Raw genomic sequence first — 23,072 nt, forward strand, 5'->3', positions numbered from 1 at the left:
TTTGTAATAATACACACAGCATATTATTAATGGTAAGAGTGCCCTAGGAAAATCCTCAGGCCAAAACTGCTGCAGTTATTTTATTTATTAATTGTTATCATTAATATTAATTTTGGTTTTTTGAGATAGGGTTTCTCTGTGAAGTTCTGACTGTCCTGGAACTCACTTTGTAGACCAGGCTGGCCGTGAACTCAGAGACCAGACTGCCTCTGACTCCTAAGTGCTGGGATTAAAATCATGAGTCACCATTATCTGGAAGCTGCTGCAGTTATTATTTTTTGCATAATACAATGTTTATGTTTTCTATCTTTATAGAATTTATTCATATGTCTAATCCTGGCATTCTTTTGTTCGTTAATCATATGATACCACAGAGGCTCTGCACAAGCTAACTTTTCTAAGAAAGGGAGGTTCTGACACCTCATTCTTTTAACATTTTTCCATCTCAATCTTTGCCTATCAAAAGTCCTGTGTGGGGAAGAGGTGGCTCCAGTCAATCTCACTTTGTTGCGGTGTGTGCCATGCCTGAGTATATAATAGGTAGAGGGTTAATATCTGATCTGTTGCCAACTCCTCTAGCCTACTGAATCTTGTTGACCTTTTAGGTTTAGTTTGTACTATTTATATTGTTCCTGAGTAAGTACAGGAAGATGATTCACGGATATCTCAGAGCCTGATAAAGGGACTTCTGACTTTTTTTTGTCTTTTGAGACAGGGTTTCTCTGTATTGCTTTGGAGGCTGTCATGGAACTTGTTCTGTAGACCAGGCTGGCCTGGAACTCACAGAAATCCTCCTGCCTCTGCCTCATGAGTGCTGGGATTAAAGGCATGTGCCACCAACACCCGGCGTCTTCTGACTTCTTTATGTGCATCACAACCTCTAAGGTGTAAGGAAGACCTTCAAGTAGATAAGGGTATATCCTTAAAAGTGGGAGGGATAGTATGCTCAGGACATTCAGGGGGAACTTTAGAAGCGGTTCTCCTGGGAGAAATAAAAAATTATACATAAGAAAAATTTTCATCTAATATCCCAAGTATTAAAAGCCATCCAAACATGCAACACATGGAGATCAAAAACAGAAGTGACACAGCAGCCATCATGGGGTTCAGCTTTGCTGGGTCTTTGCCAAGCAGCTGTTCTGGCTTTATGACTTTTCCTGTTCCCATAAGATATGGCTCTGCCAGGAAAGCTTTCAAATCCTGGTCTCCATGGAAGGAGAAAAGACAACAGACTGCAGACTAACTTCTAATCCAAATGGAAGGACACTCCAAGAAGTAGTGATTTTTATGTTTATTCTTTTCTCCAGAATTAATTGGTGTTTTCTACGCATCAAAACAGATTTGTGGGGCTGTGGAGCTGGTCCATTCAGCAATGTGTCTGCCTTGCAGCCATGAGGACCTGAGTTCAGATTCCTGGAACGAATGTAAAAGTACCAAATCACAGAACTTCACATCTGTAATTCCAGTTATGAAGGGTACAGAGGTGGATGCTTGGAGCTCATCAGCCAGCCAGCCCAGCCAAGTCAATGAGCCCCATATTCAGTGAGGGACCTGCCTTGAAAAAGAAATTGGCGGGTCATCAATGAAAACCTGGTGTGTATCTCTGACTTCTACATGCAGATACATGGCAGAAACATGTAAGCACACCAACATGTACATGTGTGCACATGCACATGAATGCACCCCACACAAACCTATACATATAACACACAACACTACACACAGGCACACACACACACACACACACACACACACACACACACACCATGTCAACAGATGCTTCCTTTAGTTTTCTTCAGGGAACTTGCATGGCCAAGCTCTCTGCCCATTGGGAGGTACCATAAGGCTGTGAGTATCAAGCAGGGAGCCCAGTTGAGCAAACAGTGGTGTGCTACACATGAATTACAGTGAAAATTGTGATATTGATGAGAAACTATGTTTGGAATATACTATAGTCATTAAAAAGTTTTAACATGAAAGCATATCTTTAAAGTTGCATCATAGCTCAAATTAGACAAGGACTACAAAAGTGACATCTATAAGACAACTCAGGAAAAACTGAGTCCCATACTATTACCCCACACTCACACACATTCAAACAATCCAAATAAATTGAGAACACTGGTACCTTGGCAATAAAAGAAGAATAAATAGGTAAAGACTTTCCTGCACCATAGCATTATAAACAGAATAAAAAAGGCAGCACACAGAAGGGAAGGAATGTCTGTGAATCGTGTGTCTGTTGGAATATTTACTTCTCAGACATAAAATAACTATAACTCAATAGCAGGGAAAACTAAGGGCTATGGAAAATTAAGAGCTGGTTCAGCAAGTAAGATGACTGCCAGTAAGCTTGATGACCTTGAATACATTCCTGAAACCCATGTGGTAGAGGGATCAGCTCTTGTGATTGTCCTCTGACCTCCTCATGCATGCTGTAGGACACACATGCCCATGCATACACACACAGTAAAGAAATAAATAATTTTAAACTGAAAAGAGAACATTCCTATTTAACATGGGAAAATAGGTTCTGTACACACTTCAGTCTATCACAAATTATTTTTCTTAGACATCTTAATGCAAATAAGAAAGAACATAAGTTGGGTGAGGATGTGGACATATTGGAGCCCCTGTGTTCTGCTGATAAGAATACAAATATTAGAGTGGAGTTGGAGACAGGACAGCAGTTCCTCAAATGATTAACACAGTAGCCTATGATTTGTCAACTCTATCTTTCTACCTTAAAAAGTAAAGCCCAGGCTTCAAAAAGATGTGCCTGGCATTTCCAGACCACCTGCCTGGACCTGGGCTCTGCCACTGAGGCTTCCATCCCGGCAGCGACAACAGGAGCCAAGGTACCTTAGTTTCCTGCTCCACCCATGGAACTAGGACTAGACCGGCTGCCTGTGCTTGGGGTCTACTGCTGAGTCTTCCATCCCAGCAGCAGGAGCCAACACTCCCTAGTCTCTTGCTCCACCCATGGGAGCAGGTAAACCAGGGCCCATTTCCAGACCGCCTGCCTGTGCCTGGGCTCTGCCACTGAGGCCTCCATCCCGGAGGAGGCAGCAGGAACTAAGGTACCATAGTATCCTGCTCCACCCACGGAACTAGGACTAGACCAGCTGCTGATGCATGCGGACTGCCACAGCGGCTTCCATCCCAGAGGCAGGAGCAAACTCACCCCAGCATCCTAGTCTCTTGCTCCACCCACATGACTAAGAGTATCAGGGCCTGTCTCCAGGCCACACTCCTGTGCCTGGGGTATACCACTGGGGCTCCGATCCATCCCAGTGGGATCCAAAACACCCAAGCCTCCTAGTCCATTTCTCCACCTGCGAGACCAGGAAGTGGAGAACTACCACAACAGTGGACTTACCTAAGCCCACCAGAAGGGAACCCAGGTCCCATACACACCAGGAGAGGAAGAGGAACCCTCTGGAACCTACTGCAAGAACAGATGGGAAGGAGACAATATAAAAACACAGGGAGCAACAGAAAAACCAAGATGATGCCGCCAGAGTCCAGAGACCCTACACCAACAAGACTGGAACACCCCAACACAAATCAACTAGAAGAGAATGACATAAAAATAACTTCACAGAAACGATAGAGGCCCTCAAAGAGGATATGAGAAAATCCCTTAAAGAGATGGAAGAAAAAACAATCCAAAAAATGCAAGAAATGGAGCAAATGACAAAGAAAAAATTGCAAGAAACAATTCAAACAGTGCAAGGCCTGAAATCTGAAATAGAAACAATAAAAAACACAGTCTAAAGGAATGCTGGAAATAGAAAACTGGGGGAAATGGTCAGGTACTACAGATGCAAGCATAACCAACAGAATACAAGAGATGGAAGAGAGAATCTCAGGTATTGAAGATACACTAGGAGAATTAGATTCATTGACCAAAGAAAAATTTAAGTACAACAAATCTCTAACACAAAATATCCAGGAAATATGGGACACCATGAAAAGACCAAACTTAAGAATAATAGGTATAGAAGAAGGTGAAGAAACCCACTTCAAAGGGCCAGAAAACATATTCAACATGGAAGAAAACTTTCCCAACCTAAAGAAAGACATGCCAATGAAGGTGCAAGAAGCTTACAGAACACCAAATAGAGTACACCCCCCCAAATCCCCTTGACATATAATAATCAAGACCTCAAACATACAGAATAAAGGAAGAATATTAAGAGCAGCTAGGGAAAAAGGCCAAGTTACATATAAAGGCAAACCTATCGGAATTACACCTGACTTCTCCATGGAAACTATGAAAACCCAAAGGTCCTGGACAGATATTCTACCAACATTAAGAAACCACAGTTGCCAGGCAAGACTGCTATACCCAGCAAAGCTTTCAATCAATATAGATGGAGAAAACAAGATATTTCATGATAAAACCAGATTTAAACAATACATATCCACTAACCCAGCCCTACAGAAAATTCTGGAAAGAAAACTCCAACCCAAGAAAGTTAACTACAACTAGAAAAACATAGGCAATAGATAATCCCACTTTACCAACAAACAAAAGAAAAAGTGGTGGAAATCCACATACAATTCCACCAACAACAACCATTCCAAAACAAACAAGAATGAGTTATCAATGGTCATTAATTTCCCTCAATATTAATGGTCTTAACTCGCCCATAAAAAGACACAGGTTAACAGAATAGATTCGAAGACAGAATCCATCCTTCTACTGCATACAAGAAATACACCTCAGCTTCAAAGACAGACATTATTTCAGAGTTAAGGGTTGGGAAAAGATTTTCAAATCAAATGGACACAAGAAACAAACAGGGGTAGCAACCCTAATATCTAACAAATTAGACCTTAAACTAAAATCAATCAAAAGAGATTATGGAGGTCACTTCATATTCATCACAGGAGAAATCAACCAAGATGAAATCTCAATTCTGAACATCTACGCCCTAAATACAAAGCCATCCACATTCACATAACAAGGATGTCTGTTCCACTATGTTCATAGCAGCATTACATGCAATAGCTAGATCTTGCAAGCAACCTAGATGCCCCACAACTGAAGAGTGGATAGAGAAAATGTGGTACATTTACACAATGGAGTACTACTCAGTTGAGAAAAACAATGGAATCTTGAAATTTGCAGGCAAATGGATGGCACTAGAGGAAACCATCCTGAGTGAGGTAACCCAGACACAAAAAGACAAACATGGTATGTACTCACTCATATATGGATTTTAGATATGGATCAGGAGAGTGCCAGCTTGCAATCCCAGTGCCAGTGAGTCTGGGAAACAGGGAGTTTCCCAAGAGATATGCATGATACCTCAGAGAAGTGGAATGAGGCAAGATCTCCTGAGCAGATTGGGAACATGTGGGAAGGGGGGAGCAAACCAGGAAAAAGAGAGGGGGTAAGAGGAGGGGAGAAGAAGGCATGGGGGAACAGGAAGGTTGAGTCGAGGTAAGAATAGAGGAGAGCAGGATGAGAGATACCATAATAGATTGAATCATTATAGGCTTGAGATGAGAGCTGACACTAGTGAGATCTCCAGAGATTTACAAGGTTAACACCAACTAGCAAACTAAGCAATAGCGGAGAGACTACATTAATAGCCCCTCCTTGATGTAAAGTTGATGACTACCTTACATGCCATCCTTGAACCTTTATCCCGTGACTGATGGAAGCAGAGACAGATACCCACAGCTAAACACTGAACTGAACTCCTGGAACCTAGTGACAGAGGTGGAGTAGTGATGAGCAAAGGGGTCAAGACCATGATGGTGAAACCCACAAAGACAGCTGACCGGATAATGGGGAGCTCTTGAATCCCAGACTGATGGCTAAGAGGCCAACAGGGGACTGATCCAGATTCCATGAATGTAGTCTTAGTGAGGAGGCCACAGAAATTACTGAGGCACTGGGTAGTACATCAGTGTTTACCATGGTGTATTGATGGGGGAAGTCCTATGTATATGTCAATAAAGCACTGTTGGGCCAATAGGGAACCAAGATAGGTGGGACTAGGAATCCAGAAGGACTCTGGGAAGGAGAAACACAGGAAGTCAAGATGTAACGCCATGGGGTAGGAAGCCCGGAACTATTCTCCAGTAAGAGAAATACTTAGATTAACAATTATGGGGTAATTACTTAAGTCAGAGCTAGCCAGTAAGAAACAAGCAAGGCCAACAGCTTCATAATTAATATAGCTTCTTGTGTGTTTATTTGGGACTGATGCGGCACTAGAACCAGGCTGGCGGGAAGGCTTCTCTCAAGAAAAAGGCTTCCCTTTACAGTGTATGAATGATCTTTGGGAGCCCATTCCAAATAGAGGGATGCTCGCTCAGCCTGGACACATGGGGAAGGGCCTAGGTCCTGCCCTGGATGAAATGACAGACTTTGGAGATTCCCCCAAGGAGGGCCTCACTCTCCTTGGGGAATGATGTGGAGATTGGGTGGGGGACTGGTTGAGGGACAAGGGAGGAGGGTTGGGAGAGGGAGCTGGGATTGACATGTGAAGCATTCATGTTTCTAATTTAAATAAAAAACATAAAAAAGATATGAACCACACTAAAAAAGATGTGCCTGCACATTCAACTGCATGGTTAATAGCATCCAAACATGAAAGCAAACCACATGTCCAGTCACAGATGAATGGGAAGCAACACAGCAAATAAACACAATTGACCATTATTGTGCCTTACAGAGCCCAAGAAATCCCCACACATGCCACACATTTATGGGCTCTGAGGACATTACACAAATGGAAACAAGCAAGTCAAAGCAAATAACAACAAAACCAAAACACAGATACTTGTGTGACTCCAATTCAGGGTTCCCACATTAGTCATACTCAATGACAGAAGGCAGAATGGTTTATACCTGGAATCGGGATTAGGTAGAATGGGGATTCTTCTTTCATATCTATGAGGTTCCATTCAGGAAGATGAAGAAATGCCCTACATTTAGAGTGTGGTGATGGTCGCATAACATGAAGCTTCTCCATACATTAAAACTGGTAAAAAGTGAAATGTGTGGTGTGTATAGATTCAAAGTATCCATACACAAACATATGTGAAAAAGTGACTTCCTCCACTCAGCCTTCAATGCACCAACACATTCTAACACATGGTAAAGTGTTTATTCTGTTCTTGTCACAAATTCCAATTCCTAATGGATTTACATAAGTTTGAACAAAGTTACAACGTTTACTCATGTGCTTACCTTCTCTGAACGTCGATACAATCATGTTGTAGGAAATGGAAAGTGGTGCCCACAAATATGGCCACTGTGACTGCAACAATTGCCTTTCAAAACAATACAGGGGAAAAAGAAAAACATTTCCATTAGGAGTAGAAATTATTTTACACATTGTCCATTATTTTAAGATATATGGTTTCCTAATCAGATCTCTCCAGTGAGATAAACATTATATTTTGGCCAGAATCCCTGGAAGAATATAAACCACCATGTCAATAGACTGCTTGGATGTTAAAATGAAATTTAGGGTCTCTGCAATCTGAGGCTCTAATAGGACAGAGCCTGGAAAGCTCAGACTTCTCCCAGTGCTCCTCTAGGAAGGGTCAGTGAAGGGCTCAGGTCAGGTACTGAAACATGGGTGACACAGGGGGGAAGAGAATGTAGGCACCTGGGAGGTTAGGGGACACACCGAACTGTTCACCTAAACTGAGATCTCAACTCTGGTGCCAGAGAGCATGGGCAGCTTTCTACTTCACGTGGTTCAAAAGTAGATGCACAGGCTCCCTCAGAGCTGTTCCATGGCCGTTTCCTCCCCTCACAATTTCAAATACATATCAACTCTCCTTCCCCTCTCCAGTCATCTCCACCCCTTCTCTACTTAAACTTTCTCCAAGTCCATTCTCCCATATGACACATTACAATTTCATCTATTTATCCTGTTACCACCCATCTACCCACAGGAAATGTTGCATCAGGAAAAAAACCCTTTTTCTCCTTTACTCAGCCCTGGACTTGAACTTGTAGGATGCACAGGTGAATTAAAGTAGACCGATGTGAGGAACTCCCAGGTGTGCTGAATTATCGTTTGCACTCTCTGAATTAAATTTTTTACTGGGATTAGGTATTATAGTTCCTCTAAATAAAATCTATCACTAAAAACATTTTTCTGAAAGTAAAAAGTAAAGTGGGTTCTACTTGCTTTATTGAACATTTTATATGCCAAGTAGAGAGGAGATGACAAGCACATGGAAGGGAATAGAAGCTGAGTGTGACTCTGAAGTAGACTCATAGTCAAATTGCTCCCACTGGAGTTTTCCACAATACAATTAAAATAATTCATATGATTACCTGAATTCCAGTGACCCATGAAAAACCCTGGAAGTTTTTGAATGAACGACAGATAATCCACCAGAGCTGATGCCAGAAAGGGGTGACACATGTAATCTCCTCCAAGGCTGAGCTCCTCCCTGCCTTCTGTTCCTCCAAGAGTGGATCCAGTTCAGTTCTCATTTCTTTGTATAAGGAGGACTGGGTATACATATTGGCTAATTTTTCTGTGACTTGGTGCTGTCTCTCAGAATGTTCTTTATGATTGTTGTCTTTAGGATAAAAATGGATAAAGACAAGAAACAGATAATATTTTAACTTATTTTTTTCTAAGACACTTTTCATGAATAACACAAATTATATATCAGTTTTTCTCTGAGACAGTCTCATGTACTCTAGACTGGCCTCAAAGTTGCTATGAAGCCAAGGGTGACCTTAAACTTCTTCAGGTCCTCCTGTTTCTGACTCAAGTGCTACGATTACAGGCATGCACCTTCACACCCAGTGATGTGGTGCTAGGAAGCAGCCTCAAGGCTTTGTGTGTATTAAGCAAGCGTCCACCAGCCGAGATACATCTTTAGGCCCCTGCATTTTGAGCATAATAAAATTACTCCTGTGTAATTCCTTTACAGATTAGAAAAGTGTCCTAACTGTCCTGACTACTGTCATTATCCCATGGACACAGAGAAATGAATGGCCTTTTCCCATCCCTGATTCTTAATAAAGTCTTCCTTCCCTGATGGTTCTACACTTCTTAACATAAATGTCTGGTTCCTGCTTTCTGCTTCAAGTGAATGTATATGCAAATGTATATGAAAATGTATAAGCAATGGTATAAACCTCCAAGTATCTTGTTTTTAAGATGTTATAAACAAAGCCAGGTATGGTGACATAGGCCTGTAATACCTACACCTAAGAGGTGAGGTAGAAAGAGAACACATTCTAGGCCAGTCTGGCTACATGAGAAAACCCCATCTAAAACAATAGCAAGAATACCATGACAAAAAATAGGTACATTTACTTTTTCACAGAAATTTACATTGTGACAATATCATATAAATGTTCTTTTGTAAACTAATTAAAAAACACCTAGCACTGATTACAATGGCTACTAGCTAATTTAGGACAGGTAGTTAACATAAAAAGCTCTATTGTAATTAACCACACTGTTGTGTTTTAATGAAATTCATTAGGCATAAAATCTGTGACTCAGAAGACTCATATACCTTTGTGGCCATCTTCCTCTGTGTCTAATTTAGCAGAGGAACCTCCATTAATGATGTCCAGGAAGAAGTCTGCAGGCTTATTGTGGGAGTCATAGTTGTAACCTACAAAGAAGGTTGGTCATGAAGACAAAACTTAGGACTCTCTTTCAGAGACTGGGAAAAGGGAGGGGAGACAGAATCTAAAAACTTTTTCCTCTTCTTTTCCCTCTCTCCACTAATTTATCCTTCCTGTTGTATATACACTCACACTATTTCAGTACTCTCTGTTTTCCAGCCTATTATATACATGTATGTGTTTATGTAAGATATATAATACATAGATATAAGACAATGTAGACGTAGACTAGACACAGACATGTATTAGACTAGACATAGAAATAGGCTAGATATAGATATAGTCATTGACATATACTACACATGGACCTAGACTAGACTAGACATAGACTAGAATAGACCTAGACCAGACATTGGCATAACCTAGTCATGGACATAGACATAACCTACACATAGACATAGATATAGACTAGACATAGACATAGAAATATACATAGATTTAAATATAATCATAGACATAGAACACACACAGGTATGGATCTTCTGGTGAAACCATCATTTGAATCCAGACTAAATATTTATTGGACTCCATAGACTCACAATGCTCACATATTTTTAAATGACAAATAGTAATCAAAACAGAGTGATGGGCAGCAGATATTTAGCCCTATATTGAGAGTCAAGAGAATCATCCATAACTATATCCATATTTTACTAAGATAAAACTGATGGCATGAACTATTAAAAATATTTCATCATCCAACCATATGGGGGATGGGATGGGGGATTGGTGGAGGCATGGGAGGATGGGAGGGAGAGGGAACTGGGATTAACATGCAACATAAGGTTGTTTCTAATTTAAATAAAATTTATATAAAAATAAGCTTTCAGGTACTGGATAACCCTGACTCATGAAATCTACTTCCAGCAGTGAGTAAATCCAGGCTTTCTGGTGGAACTGTCTGACAGGAGCAAAAAACAACTCTTTACACTTAAAATTGCTGCCTTGTTCTTTTCCTATAAAAAAAGTCATCATCTAATCTGACTCTGAACAAACCGGGCAGACTAACAACATGAATCACAAAAGCCAGACTCGAGCCTCTATAACCTCCAACATTGCCTAAACCTGAAATGCAAAATTACTACTAAATAAAGTAAGGTCTGCACAGCTCCTCAGTCAGATCAATCTAAGGGAAAACTGAAAACCACCATCTGCTACGTGAGCAAGAACATGAGGACACTGGGCCTTTCCAAATCTGTTCCATGAGGGATAACTGCACCTGGTGCCGGCATGTTAATCAAGAGGGTCACCTGACCGGGCAGCAGAACAAGTGACTCAGTAAAATACTGTGACACAGGTGATACAGGACAGGAGAAAGAAGAGAGATCTGATCAACAAGCCCGTGCCTCACAGCTAACAGAATTCTGTCACAACATTAACCAAAGGTCTTTAAAATGGAGAAACCCCACACACAGCATGTCTGCACCAACTTCAAGCCGCATTCCTGAGAAGCCCTGTACTCCTTCCAGATCCTGTGAATGAAGGAGGTCTCACAGTGAAAGGCAGCCGTACCTGCGGATGTGAAGTACTCCAAAGCCTCCTGTGCAGGGCCGTGAAACATGACTTTTCCTGAAGCCACTAAGGTGAGGCTATCAAAACATCTGAAGATGGAGTCCGAGGGCTGATTAATGGAGAAGATGATTGTCCGTCCCCTCATAGACATCCTATGTTTAAAGAGGGAAAAACTGTAAGTCACTGCACAGAGGAACCTTGAAACTCTCAACAAAATGTTTTATTCCTGAAGTGGTTACACTTTTTAGTTCCCATTTCAGTTTGAATTTTCCTTAAGAATACCTCATTTCACTTGTAGTATGCACCTGATAAGAAACCAAGCTAAAACTTTTTTTTTAAAGTACCAGGACTTCTAACATGTGGGACATCAGTAGTCCACGGTCCACTCAAGTGTTACTGCATAGATCCCTGGAAACTTTCCAGACACTAAGTGGGAATATCTAGGAGTCAGTTCAAGGAGTCCATAACATGAACAGGCAGCCCAGGTGATGTACAGCTTCACTCAAGCTTGAGAACCAATGACAGAGCAAATATAACAACTATGATTGTTTGCAAAATTTCCTCTAATCATTTACTTTCTGCCTCATCAGGAAGTGGTTTTCACTGTTCTGACAATGTGATTCACATTCCTAACATTGCTCTCCCTGCTAAACACTTCAGTGATAACCTCATTTCAATCTTCACAATATCGGCATGAGACAATTGTAATATTATTTCCCCTTTCTATTTATAAGGCTTAAAATGTCAAGCAAAAGACCAAGGGGTCACAGTTAGTGAGGGGCAAGCCTGGGATTTGATCACTGGTTAATTCCATGATATGAAAAAATAAGCTGAGCTACCATTTCAGGATGTCATATCTTCTTTTAGGAGAATCAATAACCAAAAACTGTTTAAAACTACTGTGAAAATACTTTCATCAAAGATGTGTATAGTGATATATCTGTAATATCCCTGCACTTGGGATATCAGGAGTTCAAGGCACCTAGGTTACATGAGACCATGTTTCAAAAAGACAAAAGGAAGTATGAATGAAAGAGAGGTGGGAGGGAGGGCAAGAAGAATGGAGGAAGGAAGGAAGGACAGAAGGAAGGAAGGAAGAAATAAGAGAAGGAAGGAAGGGGGAGAAGAAGGGAAAGGAGAACATAGAGGGAGAAAGCTGGGCATGATAGTGCACATCCTGAATTCCACCAGGACAACTAGTTGTTACAAGGGCAGAGTAATGGCATAATAGTTGATTTTTCCCTGCCAGACTATTAATAAATCACCAAAATTGTTATTTCATATCATGTAACCTAGAAACCACATCTTAATTAGCTCTTCAAGATTCAAGCCAGAGAAACAAATGGCTCAGTGGGTAAAGGAACTTGCTGTCAAGTCTAAAGACCTGAGCTCAGTCCCCAGAACCAACTTGGCAGAAGGAGAAACTCAACTCTTGACATGTTCTCTGACCTCTACATGCATGCTACACACACACACACACACACATACACACACACACACACACACACAAATTACATGTTTAAAAAGTATTCCATCACTAGGATGCACTTCCAGGAGTGCTGGTGACCAAGGAGGGCACAGCATATCAGGGCCTGAGTCTGCTCCCAGAACACTGGGAGAAACCTCACTTAGCATGACTCCATGTAATGTCATTAAGACAGTGAGAAGCATTCCATCTGGAAAATGAACAAGAACTTGTTCAAGAACAAGGGGACAGATAGGGAAAGTGGTGACACCCGAGGAGTCTACAGACTAGAAGGTGGTAAGTCCCCCATTGTTGACTTCCTTACTGGAAATGTGTAATGAAGGAGTGATCTTGAGTTTTGGGGAGTGTTTAGGGTGATGGACCATGATTTTTGAACAAAACAAAGAACAGCGGGAAGGAAGGAAAGACAGAGAGCACAGTAAGTTTGACCACCAGGAGCATAGGTCATGGGAATGGGTTAGCCCTTATATGGTTCTTGGGGTTCTTCACTCATTTCTAAAACATGCAAAACCTAACCCTTACACTTCAGCCACATACTTCTTTCTTTCTTTTTCTTTTTTCTTTCTTTTTTTTTTTTTTTTTGGTTTTTACGAGACAGGGTTTCTCTGTATTGTTTTGGAGGCTGTCGGTCCAGCCCAGCCTCGAACTCACAGAGATCTGCCTGCCTCTGCCTCCGGAGTGTTGGGATTAAAGGCGTGGGCCACCACCGCCCAGCCAACACATACTTCTTTCTTTAAAAAAGGAAATGACATTTCTTTTACTCATTCCTATGTAGGTTCAGATCCCAGACCTTAGGAATCATTCCTCACCCATCACACCCAGGGCTAATCCAAGAGGATCCTATATATTCAAAACTACCCAGAACCCACCTTTTCCTAGCATAGGAACCCCCACACCTCAGGCTCCTGCTGACATCTTCATGTTCCACAGTACAACTAGACAACCTTCTCCGTGAGGCACTGATCTGATCTAAACTCAGAAGCTTTCCCACATCCCCACCATGGAAAACCTTAGTCCTTACAGTGATCCAGGTGGTCTAGGCAATCTACACCCAACCCACCCAACCCTGCTCTCTCCAGTTGTGAATGTGGAGGGCTGAATTGTGTCCTTCCAAAGATTCATTTGTAAAAGACCTCACAACTAAGAACTCAGAATGTGGCTGTAATGGAGACAATCCTTAAAAAGGTAATCAAGTTTAAATGAGATTGCTAGTGTGTCCTAATTGGTGTCCATTTGAAGATCAGGACATAGACTCGTAAGGAGGGAGGAGACACCATCCACAATCAGTGTCCCAGGCTGCAGCAGACACAGTCTGGGAATATCTTAATGTCTGGCTTCCTGATGCAGAACTGTACGAAATTTAACTTCTATCAAGTCACCCAGTCTGTTCTCGCCCTGCTAGTCAGTTAGTAGAGCATGAGACTCTTAATCTCAGAGTTGTGAATTCATGCCCCATATTTGGCAACACATGTAACCAGATTGGGAGCTTTTCTTTCCAAACCACCAATCCCAAATAGACACACAGAAGCTTATATTAACTAGCTCTTACACTTAAATTAACCCAAATTCTTATCTATGTTTAGCCATGTGGTTGGTGGCATGTTACCTTATTTTTTACATGTCTTGCTTCTTTGGTGGTTGAATGGTTTCTCCTGAATCTGCCCTTCCTCTTCCCAGAATTCTCCTAGTCTGACTCTCATGTTCAATCTCTTCCTGCCCAGCTATCAGCCAATCAGATTTTTATTATCAAACTAGATGAATACTTATTTGTAGTGTACAAAAAGATTGTTACAGAGCAGCAGTATATTTAGCAGTTTACTAGTAATCTTCCTTCCCCTCAGTCCACCCTGTCTCTCTAATTTTCCAGACACATCAAATATGCTTATCCTGAGAACAAATGAGTTTTCCCAATATCCAGCACTCCGTTCACCTCTCGCCCACTCACCCCCAGCTCACTTGTCACGTGCTTGAGTATCATGGGGACATGCTATCTAAAATGATTCTCCACCTTCACCAAAGCCATCTTTCCCTATGCTTTTTCTCCTTGTTCTTGATGTGTATTCCTTGTTAATGGAAGTTTCCCTCTAATAAATGGGGAAGAAATTCTGTTCCTTACTTCTGAATCTCCTGTACCAAAATGCACACAAGTGCCCAGGTATTAAGTGAATAAAGCTAATATTCCTTTGGCACTTACCTTTTCAGGACCCAGAAGAGATCAGTAGTAGTGCTGAAGTCCAAGTCAGTGGTGGGGTCATCCAGGAACAAAATGGGATGCTCGGTGACCAGCTCCATTGCTATACTGGTCCTCTTCATGAGCTCCTTAGATCTAGGCTAAAGCACCAACAACCATCATTATCAACAAGGACAACCATGGTCAATGTCATTTGGTGAACTAGGTGCTTCCAGCAATAAAAAGTTTTGTTATATTAATATCCTGAGGAGCAGAGTGTGGGGACCTGGGAGAAGGAGGAGGACGTTCCTCTTTTCCAAGAGAATAGAAAGAGGCTCAGGTCAGAGTTGACATGAAGCCCATGCTAATGACAGTTGAAGTTTGTTCTTTATCAAGTCACATATTCGAGGGCAATGAGTTATCAAAGTTCCAGACTGACACAGTAGAATCTCTGTCTAAGGAATGAGGAAGATGGGACAGGAGAAGAGGAAGCATCTCTAGTAATTTGGTATTCATTTTACACTCTACACACACACACACACACACACACACACACACTCCCTCCTTCCCTCCTTCCCCCCCCCTCTTTCTGTCTCAGATATACACACAGATATACACACACACACATATATGCACACACTACTTTTTATAAAAAATTTCACATTGTCTTATGTAGGAGGAAAGCAGCCAGTCTACCTTGCCCATGGCCACTGGGGCCCCCATGCACATGTGCAATAATAACTTCCCCTTGGTGCCAACCTGATATCTGCCTCTGTGCTGAGAGATTTCTGATGTAGAGGCACACATCTGGTGGAGCCACTGGGGGAAGGATAACTCATCTCTAAAGGCCTATAAGGGCCAATGGGACACCAGGAGTGGGAGATATAGTCAGACCCAATTTTTTTTCAATAAACGAGTCTGCTTTTGTCACTCCCCTGACTCCCAGAGTCTGTGTTATTGATTCTGTATATTCTTGCTCCCTTCCCATAAGGTGTGTTCTTACAGGGCCACCAGCAATGCTGCAACAGCCTTATTAGGAATTTTAAAACTTCAACATTGTAATTTGATATTATTTACACTGTATAGCATCACAGAATTCATGACTCATCCTTGTAGGCAAATCCAAAGCTGGTATAGTCTACAGGTTCACACAGTCTTTGTAGCAGTCAATATCATTGTTTAAGGTGAGAGGGAATAGCAAGGTTTAGGGGACACAGAACAGTGAACAATTCTCTCCAAACATGATAAGCAAACAATGATCAAGCCCTAATGATAGCACACAACAAAGGATGTTTGGGGAATGTGTATGAGTGTGGTCAGGACAAGGCAGAAGACATAAAGGAATCATTAATTTTGCTAATTAAGAATGAGGTTTGTAGATAAGCAGATGTCCTTAATGTTTTAATGGCTGAAAAGCAATTAAGTCTCAGTAGTAAGACACTACTTAATGTTCTTTTAAAATGCTGAAGTGAGAAACAACTTTTGTGAGTTGCCATTGTGAACACTCAGAAGCCCAGGAAGCTGTTATTAGCAAGTGTATATTGTGCTGGTAACATAATGGCCAAACTTTTACAGTAACCACATATTCCCTATACATTTCTTAAATGAAAATCTCATGAAAGGCTGAAGAGAAGTTTTAGCAGTGAAAAGCACTTCCCACACAAGCCTGAAGCCTGAGTTCAATCCCTGGAACTCGCAGGTAACAGTTATATGAAGTGATAGGAATGGGTAATTCTATCAAGATGCCATTACCGTGAGATGGGAGGTGAATCAGGAGCACCAGGCAGAACAAGAAGGCCCTACCTTAAAAACAGGTTGGGAGGAGTGGATGAACCCTTAAAAGTCCATCAGTGTGCTACGGCATTTAACCTGAACTGGCCGTCTCTTATAATCAGATTGGTGACTACTCCTTGGAATAGGAGAACCTTCATTCAGCAATTGATGGAAATAGATACAGAGATCCACAGCCAAGCACTGGGCCAAACCTGGGGAGTCCTCTCCTATTAAGAAAGGGAGGAAGGATTATATGAGCCACAGGGATCAGGGTCATCATGAGGCAACTGGTCTGCTCATGGAAGCTCACAGATTATGGACCAATGGCTAGGAAGCTTGCATGGGATCAGCCAAGGTCCTCTGCATATGTGTGATGGTTGTGTGACTTGGTTGACTTGGTCTACTTGTGGGAATTCTGACAGTAGGAAGTGAGCCTGCTCCTAATGCTTTGGCTGACTTTTGGGAACCTGTTCCTAACGCTAGGTTGCCTTGCCCAGCCTTAATACAAGAGGAACTTAGTCCTACCTCAACTTGATATGTCATCCTTTGTTAACACCCATGGGATGTTTGCCCTTTTTGGAACAGAGGAAGGGGGGAGGGGATAATGGGAGGATGGGAGACAGGAAGCTATGATTGGGATGTAAAATAAATGAAAAAATTTAATTGCTAAAAATTATATTAAAATTCTTGCAATCTATTACATTTCCTGACATTTAAGAAGCTAATAAATATCTTCATATGTTGTCCCTAAAACAAACAAACAAACAAACAAAAAAACAAGTAAGCAACTTAGGGCAATGACTAATTGTTAAAAACGTAGAAAAGAAAGTATATTTTTTGTAGATATAAAACCACATAAATAAACAGAACCAAAGCACACAAAATTCCTTCACTCATGAAAAAAGAGAGTGTGGTAAATTTCAGTTTTGTATTATTCTTACCAACAAGACAAACATCTCATAAACAACTGTGTAGAATTATTGTGGGCGTCAAGAGCCAGTACCTTTCTATTCCCCACTGTCTCTAAGGTGCAGCCAGCACAGCAGTTACTCTATAAGAATCCTAGTCTGGGGAGAGCATTTTTATCTGTACCCCTACTTGTCTGCTCAGCAGACTTCTATATATAATCTTCTCAATGGGTTGGTGTCATGTGATAGGCAGGATGGTTCAGAGGACACAAGAAGAGGGAAGCAATCTTGATAGTATAATCTCTAAGCATATAACAATACAGTATCTATAAGGTTCTATAAACAGTGCAATATTAAAAACATTTGGAGAATGTGAATGGTTATAGCCCTGGCAGGGCTAGTTTTCTGGCCAGTTGCTAAGAAAAGTCTCTGAGACTTTCAGGATTTTTTCTTCACATTACCTTGACATTTGACTCCTCATTCAGATGCAGAAGTTCAAGGACCTCATTAGTTCGTTTCGTTTTTTCATCTCTTGTTACAGACATTGGAAGTCGAAGAGCTGCTGAGAACTCTACATTCTCTCTCACAGTCACCGTGCACATCACTGTGTCATTCTTAAAGTTAAGTGGAATTTTAATTGCAAACAGTTATCAGTAACACCATCACTCTAATATGTGTAACCTAGTCACATATAAAGTATGCCCAATACTTAAATATAGTCTTTCAGGGTTACTAATTCCAACTACAGATCCCGATGCAATCATTTTTCACCCCTCTCCCGTTTGCCTTCCAGTAGAGCTCAGGGATTTTGGTGACTGATACCTGCAATTATTTTTAGAAGACATCTAAGCCATGGAGAAGGATGGAGGATGGGAAGGTTGGGCAACAGTAGTCGTTTATATAATTAAATCACAGCTGCAATTACTAATACTGTACCACAGATATCACACTCCAACTCCTCCCCATCTTCCTATTTAATAATGCCAGCCTCAGGCTAATGAGTCATTGGGAAAAGCTGGTGTAGGGAAAGTTGAGTCTATAAATGTGTCATATAATGAACTGGAAACACAAATCTATAAACTGAGCATCTAACCATATAGAGGCAGAGGAAATCTAAAATTACAAACCCACCAACACTTACTTGTGGGACATAACCAGAAGTACATTTGAAATTAGCAGGTCGAGGTTTTCCATTTACCAAAATATCTCCCGATAATCCACATGGATCTTTCCTTGCAGCTAAGACATCTAGTAACCTACAGAGGGTTATATATGTTGTGTAATTTACTTTCTCCCTTCAGTAATAGCTATAAATCAGCCACTCAGAATAAAAATTTTTCATGTCAAAAGATTAACTGAAAACACACACTCATGCACACACATAACACACACACACACATACACACCTTTATGTTCACTGTGTGCTCTCACACAGCCCAGATATTTGAATGCAAGACATGATCCACATGACTGCCCCTCCCCTCCTTGCGGTCTGACCTTGGGGACCAAAACAGGTAATGTCCTTTTGTATTTTGATAGTTGGGGCTGGTGATGCTTTCTTGTCCCCAGAGACTTCTCCTTCATCTTTCTAATTTTAATACTATCTTCCCACATTAAATAATAATATGACCACACAGCAAATGCCAATCGCTTTGTTATTTCCCATCAGGAAAGTGACCTAGTAAGACTTTCTGTTCATGGTAGAAAATGAGAATACACCCTCCTGCACATTATCCACAGCACACGGCACAGACTCACACATATACACTCACACAGTACTTAGACAACTCCTATAGAGCTGGTTTTACAGCACAGAAACTGAACACAAAGTGCTTAAACATGCTTCCCGTTATACTCACAAAGATCTGCTCCCGTCCTGAGGCCCCATGATGGCATTGAGGCCAGGCTTCATGATCCCACTGCAGACACAAAATCAAACTTGGTGATTTTCATGTTTAAAAGAAGTTATGTCCAGTTAGTCTCTATAATGAACATTCTATTGAAATTGGATGAAACTGTACATAGAAAATAAGTACAAACTCATAAAATTAAAATATCGATAGAGATCTATTATTTTTAAAAAGATGTCAGTTGCTACTGGGGACTAATCAGAAAATGTCTGTGATATCACAAAATCACTTGATTATTATTTAATCCATTTAAATATGGTGCATCTAAATTCAGTGTTCCTTGAAACAAGTTGCAGTTGGTTATGAAGTCTCCATTACTCATACATTCAGCCTGTATGTGTGAAGTATGTAATAGCTTCTTGTTAATGTTTGATTATCTGTATCTTCATATAGCCCTGCTTGCTACTTAGTAAACCTCATCACATGAAATGAATGAATCATGGAATATCTGTGGCAGAGTCATTACTGTTAAGACAGAATCTCAAAGGCCAGTTCATGCACTAGGGATAAATACTGGATTTTAGATTGGTAAAAAAAAAAGATTGTTTTCAAAATAAAATTTAAAAAAGTAGAATCAAACCAAAATCAAGGCATCTAAAGTAGAAATCCAAAGATTAGAAAGATGCACCCCAGAGACAGGAGATCATTGCCAAGTTTAACACTAAAAAAAAAACAAATGAAAACAAAACAAAAAGAAAACAATCTAAAAAAAAGAAAAAAAACCCACAAACAAAAAACAAATGGCATGCAATTGAAATAGAAAATCTATATAAACAAGTATAAAATTACAATTTCCCTCCCCGATACAGAGACTAGAATATACTTAGAGTTGAGAAATATCCCTCAGAGAGAGGTCATTCTTCATTGATGAATAGGTACTGCACAAATACAAGTTATGTCAGAAAAATGATTGATTGATTCAGAGTAGTGAAATATCCAGATCAAAAGAGATATATTATTATATACTTATAGAACACTTAGCTATATTCCCATTTGTTATTTCATATCCTGACAATGGGTCAATCCTTTGACTCGCCCATTCTGCTCTTGGTAAGACAATGATGGAGGTTATAGGTGGAGGAGCAGAAACGACCAGTGCCCAAGAACAGAAGCCATGGTTAAGGTCTGGAGTAAGAGTCTATGCTGACAGTGATAGACAAATTATTGGTGCTCTGTCCATAGATTTGGTTGGAAGCATGGCTTCTCTATGTCATGGGACTATGTCTGGAATGTTGGTTTTAGCTTTGTGGCTTTTAATGAATCTTAAACAAATATATGAGGACCCAGACTTTCTGCTTTTGGACTTCCTCATTGCTTCCATCTCATCACTTGTAACTGCCCCAGTCAGCCTAATATAAACTCTCAGGTCAGTTTTGGGCATGCATATGTGTATAGACCCGTACACAATTCTTTTACCCTTTGGTTTTAACAGGGGTCTTTGATATTATGTTTCATTCCTAATTTTATTTAATTAAAATTATTTATCAGGTTTTTAAAAAATATGTCTAAGGGATTGTCAAGCTTGTTTGTGTTTTCAAAGAACCAAGTTTTTGTGTCATTAATCTAGTATATTTTTCTTTTAATCTTCATCTCATAATTTCACTGTGTTCATGACTCTATCTGTATGTATGAGAAGATGAGGCTGGGGGAATGTTCAATGAGTAAAGCACTTGCTGTGCAAGGATAAAGATCTAAGTTAAACATCCAGAATTCACATAAAGTTGGGTGTAGTTGTGGGCACCTGTAACATGCTCTAGGGAGAGATGGGAGACAGACACAGGACAATCCCAGAACTCTTGCAGGCTGCTAGCCTGGAATACACATCAGTGAACAATGAGACACTCTATCTGCAACAGGGTAGAAGTTGAAGACTGATTCTCAAGGTTGTCCTGTAATAGCCTCGTGCCAAACATGCACACATATACAATTATATACATACATACACACAGTAACACATACATGCACACACAGCTTTTCTATAATACAATCTGTGTTTGTTGAAACTTTTGTTCAATACAGTATTCTCTTTAGTTAATGTATGTACCTGATATTTGATAGTCTTTCGATCACACATGTTCTTTTACGAAGTGGAAAACCACTCTGCACTGTTTCTTGATAGCTGATGTTATGAAAACTTAACACAGCCTCTCCAGTCAATGTGTTCAAGTCACTGGTGTCAATTCCAGGAAGGTCACTGGGCTTTCTTTCCATCATTGGGATTGCAACAGGGTCATCATTGGAAGACATCTTGAGAGATTCTTCCTTCCTGTAGAAGGAACAGCAATAGTAAGATGATGGTGAACACAATCAACACTATGACCCAGCACAGCACACTTATAGATTGTGTTAAACTGTGCAGTCACATGGAGATTTCTTCCTGATGAATACTACTTCCAGATAAAGTAGACATAACTGAGTACATAGATTCACCTTACTTATCAAATTCCTAAGAAACAAAGGAGCTGTAATGAGTAGAGTATAAATGTCATTATTCATAATTCATAAAGAAAGGAGGGAACAGATGAGAGGGCAATTTGTCTTACTTCAAAAGCATATTATGATATTATATAAGTTCAGCGGCAGAATACATGACCACAATTACCACATGTTCTATGTGTGCTTGTGTTTCTCTGTGTGTGTGTGTGTGTGTGTGTGTTTAGTATGCACGTGTGTCTGATTATGGGCTATAACACACTAATAAGTGGGACTTGCACAGTCATCAGGAGAAATTTCTGACTATTTCCAGCTTCAGACTGCTTCTCTGGTCGTTAGGCATCTGCAGACAGACAAGAGGATGCACTGCTGGCAATGACGTCATCAGTGCTGTAATGGGCAAGGTGAAATTTAGGAAGACTTAGATTTTAAAATGACACTGATAAGAGGAAAGACATCAGCCCTTCCAAGACCCCAACCCCAGCGAGTCCAGCTTCAGGTGAGATTGGGTCTCCCGCGCGGACCACCCGCCCAACACCCATCCCCTTGATCTTCCTGGCCGCACCTGGCATCCAGAAGACCCGCCCACACAGGAAAGACATCAGCCCTTCCAAGACCCCAACCCCAGCGAGTCCAGCTTCAGAAGACCCGCCCACACAGGAAAGACATCAGCCCTTCCAAGACCCCAACCCCAGCGAGTCCAGCTTCAGGTGAGATTGGGTCTCAGGCAGGACCCTCTGCCCAACACCCATCCCCTTGATCTTCCGGGCTGCTCCTGGCATCCAGAAGACCCGCCCACACAGGAAAGACATCAGCCATTTCAAGCCCCAAACCCCAGCGAGTCCAGCTTCAGCATCCCCAGCTTCAGCTGCAGGAAGGAAGGAGACCAGTGGAGATGGAAAGACCAGCACCCACTGGAAGAAGAGATGGGAAGAAGACAGAATAAGAGCTCATTCAGCAATAGAAACACCAACATGACCCCACCAGAATCTAGGGATCCAACACCAGCAAGACCCGAAAAGCACTACATAGATGAAGAAGAGGAGGCAGACCTTAAAACTTATTTCATGAAGATTATGGAAACCCTCAAAGAAGAAACGAGGAAATCCCTTAAAGAAATAGAAGAAAAAACAAACAAAAAAATCCATGAAATGGGGGAAAAATTCAAGAAATAAACAAATCTCTCAAAATCTAAAGAGCACCAAGAAAAAACAACCAAAAAAATTAAGGAAACAACTCAAAC

At 40.9% G+C, this 23,072-nt stretch overlaps 1 protein-coding gene across 1 annotated transcript in view; it reads right to left on the reverse strand.

The window, feature by feature from the left end:
• LOC101844130 (ATP-binding cassette sub-family G member 3) overlaps positions 1–23,072 on the reverse strand; it is a 57,812-nt gene that overhangs the window by 18,865 nt on the left and 15,875 nt on the right. The window contains exons 2-10 of the mRNA XM_005076428.3: positions 21,441–21,662; positions 19,346–19,405; positions 18,628–18,742; positions 17,948–18,100; positions 14,830–14,966; positions 11,150–11,301; positions 9,523–9,624; positions 8,318–8,568; positions 7,214–7,296 (exon numbers count right to left, since the gene is read on the reverse strand). Coding sequence (XP_005076485.1) covers positions 7,214–7,296; positions 8,318–8,568; positions 9,523–9,624; positions 11,150–11,301; positions 14,830–14,966; positions 17,948–18,100; positions 18,628–18,742; positions 19,346–19,405; positions 21,441–21,643 — 1,256 coding nt within the window. The 5' untranslated portion in view covers positions 21,644–21,662. The remainder of the gene's footprint in view (positions 1–7,213; positions 7,297–8,317; positions 8,569–9,522; positions 9,625–11,149; positions 11,302–14,829; positions 14,967–17,947; positions 18,101–18,627; positions 18,743–19,345; positions 19,406–21,440; positions 21,663–23,072) is intronic.

The sequence above is a fragment of the Mesocricetus auratus genome, unplaced genomic scaffold, assembly GCF_017639785.1.
Source record: "Mesocricetus auratus isolate SY011 unplaced genomic scaffold, BCM_Maur_2.0 Super-Scaffold_100006, whole genome shotgun sequence".
In the NCBI taxonomy this organism is placed as follows: domain Eukaryota; kingdom Metazoa; phylum Chordata; class Mammalia; order Rodentia; family Cricetidae; genus Mesocricetus; species Mesocricetus auratus.